The sequence below is a fragment of the Aegilops tauschii genome, chromosome 6, assembly GCF_002575655.3.
Source record: "Aegilops tauschii subsp. strangulata cultivar AL8/78 chromosome 6, Aet v6.0, whole genome shotgun sequence".
In the NCBI taxonomy this organism is placed as follows: Eukaryota; Viridiplantae; Streptophyta; class Magnoliopsida; order Poales; family Poaceae; genus Aegilops; species Aegilops tauschii.
This window is the reverse complement of record NC_053040.3, coordinates 439,813,494-439,819,657: the sequence shown is the minus strand read 5'-3', so window position 1 is coordinate 439,819,657 and position 6,164 is coordinate 439,813,494. Positions and strand designations below refer to the sequence as shown.

At 56.3% G+C, this 6,164-nt stretch overlaps 1 protein-coding gene across 1 annotated transcript; it reads left to right on the top strand.

The window, feature by feature from the left end:
• The first annotated feature begins 846 nt into the window (after positions 1–846).
• LOC141026156 (putative B3 domain-containing protein Os03g0621600) lies at positions 847–1,320 on the top strand. Its single transcript, XM_073502135.1, has one exon. It carries the CDS (start codon positions 847–849, stop codon positions 1,318–1,320), a length of 474 nt encoding a protein of 157 aa, XP_073358236.1.
• The last annotated feature ends 4,844 nt before the right edge of the window (positions 1,321–6,164 follow it).

Genomic DNA, 6,164 nt, shown 5'->3' with positions numbered 1-6,164 from the left:
ATCCAAGACGGCGGCTACCACTGGAGCGACTGCAGACCTCCACCAGAGCGCATCGGCCATGGCGATAAGTCCTCGCCCTCTCTGTTGATTTACTGCTTTCGACTTGTGCTAGATTAGATTTGAGCACGCGATTGGAGAGTTAGGGAGGGGATTGAACACATGGGGAGTGGAGGATTACCATCCATCGATTCTGCACCGACGACTTCTAGTTTTCATAGGTTATTTTTCGATTACATCGGGGGTGGGGATTGGGTGTACAAACTTTCTTGTCCCTGGAGTCACGTCGATCGGCAGGGGGGGGGGGTAGCCATCTTCTTTTCTTCCTCATCGCCTTATTCAAGAACGATGAGTCTTGCACGGGCGCCTGCCGCCGGCGCCCTGGCCACCATCTGCACTACGTCGTTGTCGGCCACCTGGTCTTGAGGCACCTTGTATTGGCTGTACTTGGCCCATCTTGCCCGTTGTCCAGCGTCGTCGGAGTCCGCCTGATTCATGGCCCAGCGCAGGATGTCTGCTGACATCGCGCTCTTGGCTGGGTCGGGAATCGGTGTCTTCAGCTCGTCCGGCGTAGCCTTCTTCATCACAACGTCGGCCTCCTTGTGCATGTCATGTCACCGAGCGAGCACCCAAAGGAAGAAGGCGCTCCATCCAATACCCCAGGGGAAAGGGTTGGAGTTGGAGTTCATGGCGAGGGAGAGGTGGTGAAACAGAGAGGTGGAAGAGGAGAGGTGGTGAAACAGAGGGGGTTTGAGTGTGGTGCTGGGTTAGTAGGGTGGGTTAATATAAGAGCATTAGGCCGATAAGAATGAATGTTGACCATTGACCTGTGTGTTATTCATAATGCAGATGGACAAGGGCAAGGAGATTGTGCCACTATTGAAGAGGGGCAAGGAGGTCATGCCGCCATTGGTCGACGTGCCGGTGCAGGATCACCCAAGCACCAAGCGGAGGAACTATGGCCACTACCATCAGGAGTCAGGACAAAGCCACTTCTGCAAGGTTATCCTTGCTCCAAAGCTGGAGAGTCTGCAATTGCCTCTGGATTTCACGAAGCACTTCCCCACCGTCCCTACAGAATTTAAACTAAAGACGAACACCGGCTACGCATGGAGGGTGACGGTGAGGGTGATCAACGATAGGGTGACCCTTGATCAGGGTTGGGCCACCTTCGCCGCCGTTCACCAGATCATGATTGGGTACATGCTGACGTTCAAGCTGCTGACCCCCGATACCATGAAGGTGATTGTCTTTAACAACGACGGCGTGGAGGTGGTCACCAAGTGCAAGGAGCACAACAACGCCTTCGTCGTGACCACCTGAGCTCTTGTTGCCCGTCTAAGACTTGGGTTTCGTTTAAAACTTATTGTACTATGTTGTCTTAGAACTTGTGATGCATGGTTAAGACTTGTGTTTGTGCCTGAGTTTGTTTTGTTGCTCTAGTTTAGTTCTTAGTTGTTCATGTGTGCCTCTGGTAACCTCACTACATCGAGGAGGAGGTTACCATACAACTGTCCTGGATGTAACCAAACAACCAGACTTGTGTTTCCCCTAAAACAAGTCCGCAACCAAACAGCAGGCCTTCCTCAGTGGCACATGCAGGCTAGAGGGGATGCAGACAACCAATCAACATGCAGATGTTGATTTTTTACCTGTATATGCTCAGTCTGATCCAGTTGGGACAAGTATGCACACTAGCTAAAATCGATGTAGGTAATCAAACGCATCCTAGGTACTCCACCTAGCGAAGTAGATAGATAAACCCATAAAGTTCGTTAAAATGCATAGCTTGATAGCCTAAGATGGCGACGGCCTTCCTACCAGAAACTCTCGAAACAGGCTTTTGCCCCGCTTTATAGATAAAGCATACATCCATACAACCACGTCCCAACCATAGTCATAAAAGGAAACTGTTGGGGCCACATCACAAACACGCCCAAACGAAAGAAAAAGAAACATAAAAGGCCACCAGGGGCAAGCTACGAAGCAGGCGAACGGTCGGAGAGCCGACGCACGGAAGACAGCAGAGCGTCCAGATAGAGCTGAAGCCGGCCACAATCTCTCGGCGTAGCGAGCGGAAGCCTGTGCTGCAAGAAGGCAATAAATTTGAAGAACGAGTCAAAAGCACGCCGCAGGAACACCCGCTCAATCACCGTCTTATTACGAATAGTCCAAAGAGTCCACATCATAGCCGTGAAGATGAGCCAAAACAGTCGGCGCTTACGGCCAACCTGAGTGGCCCTTACCTGCAGAAACTCTGCAAGGTCATGGGCCTCCCATTCCGGTCCGAGAGCTTCACGAACAAAGCACCAAAGTGCCTGTGCTGCTACGCACGAGAACAAAATGTGCGTTCCCGTTTCCGAGATGAGGCAAAGGGGCCAAAGGCCATTGCCGGGATCATGGCGTTTCAACACCTCGGTCCCCAAAGGTAAACGATCTCTGAGAAGCTGCCACACGAAAATCTTGATCTTCAGGGGCGTCAGCGCCTTCCACAATGGGGATAACCACTGGAGAACCGGCGCCGGCATAGTGCCTGATAAGCCGAACTAACGGAGAATTCTCCCGAAGGAGAAAGACTCCAAGAAACAGAGTCAGGATCCTGGGACAGAGGAAGAGGGACTACTTCCCTCAAGTCTGCCCCATTCCTGCACCTCAGCTGGTCTGAATGAGCAGCGGAACGTAATGTTCCATCCCTCATCCAAAGCAGCCACAGATACAAGAATAGCCGGGTCGTCACAAATCGCAAAGAGCCTCGGAAACCGTATGCGGAGAGGCTCCCCATCAAGCCAGGGGTCCAATTAAAATTGGGTCCCAGACCCATTGCCAACCGAGAACCGCAAACCCAGCCTAATCTCATCCTTGATGGCCTGGACAGATTCCCAAAACAGGGACCCAGCCGAGTGCGAACAAGCCAAGAGGGGCTGGCCCTGAAGTACTTGGACTCAATCAGCTGCAGCCACAAACCTCCATCTCCCCGCAAGATCCGCCAAACCCAATGAAGCATGAGCGCAACGTTCATACGACAAGGCGCAGGGATGCCCAACCCACCTCGGTCCTTCGGCAAGCAGATGTGAGCCCATTTCACCATATGGTACTTAGGCCGACCATCCCCTGCCTTCCAGAAAAACCTACCCAGCTCCTTGTCAAAGGAACTATGCACACCTTCGGGCAAGATGTACATCCCCATCATATACATGGGGAGGCTGGCAAGGTTAGAGCTAATGAGGACAATTTTGCTTCCTTTAGATGTGAACCTACTGCACCAGGGCTCCGCACGGGATGCTACTCGCCCCACAAGCGGACCATACCCACTCACCAAAATACTGGACTCAGCCAGGGGCATCCCCAAGTAAGGTATGGGGAATGAAGCCAACCTACAATTGAGGTTATCCGCGATCCTGTGCTGCTCAGCCTCCGAGTAGCCAAGGACCACAACCTTGCTCTTATCAGAGTTAATCTTAAGTCCAGACATTTCCTCAAAGCAGAGCAAAAGGAACTTAAGATTAACAATGTTCGAATCCGAGCCTTCCACCATAATCATGGTGTCATCCGCATACTGCAAGTGGGTAACCCCCCATCCGGAATGAGATGACTAACCACACCCTTAAGGTGGCCGGCTAGCTTGGCCTTATCTAGGATGCCCGCAAGGGCATCAACTGCAAGGTTGAAAAGCAAGGGGGAGACAGGATCCCCTTGCTTTACCCCCTGGAGGCCTGGAAGAAGGGTCCCACTTTGCCATTGATGTTGATCGCCGTCTTTCCAGATCTAACCAATTTCATGATCCAGGAGAACCACCGCTCGTCAGATCCTCATCGCTGCATCACCAACCTCAAAAAGGACTAGTCTAGGCGGTCATATGCCTTCTGGAAATCCAATTTGAGGAAGACCCCCTTAAGCCCCTTTGTCGGACTAATTGGCCATGCGTAGCCTCATCGGCTCCCCATGGCGCTTCAAGACATCGGGGCCGGCTGCTCCCTGAAGATTCAAGGAGCCAAGCGCCGCCTCCTCGCGGCCGGCTGCCAGGAGACGTCAAAGCTCAGCAGGCGACCACGAGGTGGGTCGGCTCCTAGCAGGCGGCCCTAGGCGTTCTCAAAGTGTGCATCCACTTAAGTGCGATGAGACAGGGCGTGGCTACAGCACGCCTCGCCCCCCCCCCCCCCCCCCGAATCTGGGGTCAAGCATGGCCATAGTGCGTCATTCTAGACGGAGATCTCCCGTCCAGCGGGGCACTGTTGCCACGTGGCCCATGACATCACCCCTGTCAGAGGGAGCCACGCTCCCACGACGGGCTGTCGGTACGACCCGCCAGTGGCGGGCCCTACATGTCCACAAGGAGCCAGAAGGCGGCGAGCCCAGACCAGTCGGCTCGTAGGGGGGCCGGCCTCTGACTAGGCGGCCTTCCCCCTCCTTGGAATTTGTGCGCCATTACCCAGAAGAGACGGGGAGTGGCTACAGTGAACGCCCGCCAGGCGGCGGTACTGTAGCCACACCTTGTCGGTGGGAAGCGACACCTATGGGATCACAAGAATCCCTACTATGGTTGGCGGGGCGCGGGGTCGTGAGAAGAGCAGGTCTAACAGGAAGCACACGGATCGTCTACCCAGGTTCGGGCCGCGAGGATGCGTAATACCCTAGTCCTGCTTTGGTGGATGTATTGAGTGTTCTTGTGTTCTTGAGCTAGCTACAGGGTGCAACTTGCCCAAAAGAGCCAAATCCCTCTCCAGTATGCCATGGGCCTCCTTTTATAGTCGAAAGGCGCTGCCACAGTGGCACACAGGAGGTGGAAAGGTCTACAATGTTGCGAGCTTATCGCCCGTATTACAGGACAAGACGCATTTAATGCATCGCTTAGGTGTCCCTTAGCTTTATCGAGGAAGGGAACGGGGCCCGTCCCGTCCGTCGCCGCCTCGCCTTGCTTCGACACGCGCCCAGGCCAGCGATGCATGTGGCGCCATGTAGGCAGGCATGCAGCTGAGGTGGCACGGTGGTAGGGTCTTCACGAAGATCTGCATGCCACCATGCAGGTGCTTGCTGGGTTGGCTTGGAAGCCGCCCGTCGCCACGCAGGTGACTGCCCAACTGGTTGAGCTAGCAGCTGCTTGGGGACGGCGGTGGAGTCTTGGCCGGCGCGGGCCTGGCGGTGGCCCCACGGATGCCCCAGGCAAGGGTCTTGCCAGGGGCCCGACAAGGATCTTGCCGTGGCGTTGCAGTCGTCCCCGGCAAGGCGCTTGCTGGGGGTCTTGTGGATTCCCTCGACTGGGATCAAAGTTTTGCTGCCCGTGCACTATTACGTTGTCTTGAGTCCAGACGGCGTCGACTCATGTTTGGTATTAATTCCTTCGCAAGAAAGCCGCCGGCCGACTAATACTACCGATTTCAGATGTGAAGGCAAAAAGTGATCCATCCAATGATCCGTCAGCACGAGAGAAAAAGTCAAACCAAGAGCGACCCGGACGAGGACGTGGACGAGATTGGATTCAGACTCCGCGGTCGTGGCTTCGTTCCGAGCCGGCCGTAGGTCGACCCGCCGCTGCATCGGGCCGGCTTTGCCGTTTTTGGCTGACGCCCCGTCCGCCCCGCCTCGAGCCTCCGTCGTCGCGCCTCGTAATGAGCCGCCCGCAGCTGCCGTTGAGCCTCCGCCTTGGCCTGCTCCCAAGTTGCCGCTGCCGGCTGTGTTAGAGCCGGCCTCGCCTCTGAGCCGCCGTTCCCACGGCCTTCACTCTGCTGCGAGCCGCCGGCGCGCCTCCGCTTCATCCGCCAACCCGCCTCCGCCTTGTTGCTCCCGCGTCGCGCCGCCGCCTGAGCACCTTGCTCCTGCCGTGAGGCCACCCTGTATGAGTCAGCCCATCGCCGTGAGTCGCTGGCGCCGCCCTGTGCTTGTCCCTGGCTGCAGCGCCGCCTCGCCTCGGGTCGTCGCTCCCGCCGGAGTCCGTCTCTAAGCCGCCGGCCGTCTTAGCGTGTCTCGAGCGCCGGCTATCTCCGCCGTTTTGGCCGCTTCAACACAGCGGCGCCTGCAAGCTGTTCCCGCGGCCTCGAGTCGCCGACCAGCCTCACGCATCCGCCACGGTCAGGTCCCGAGCCGGCCCTCACCCGATAAAGCGGCCGTCAGTTGCCGAGCCGGCCGTCCCGCACCATTGCAGAGCCGCCCCCCGTCCAAAGAAGGATTCG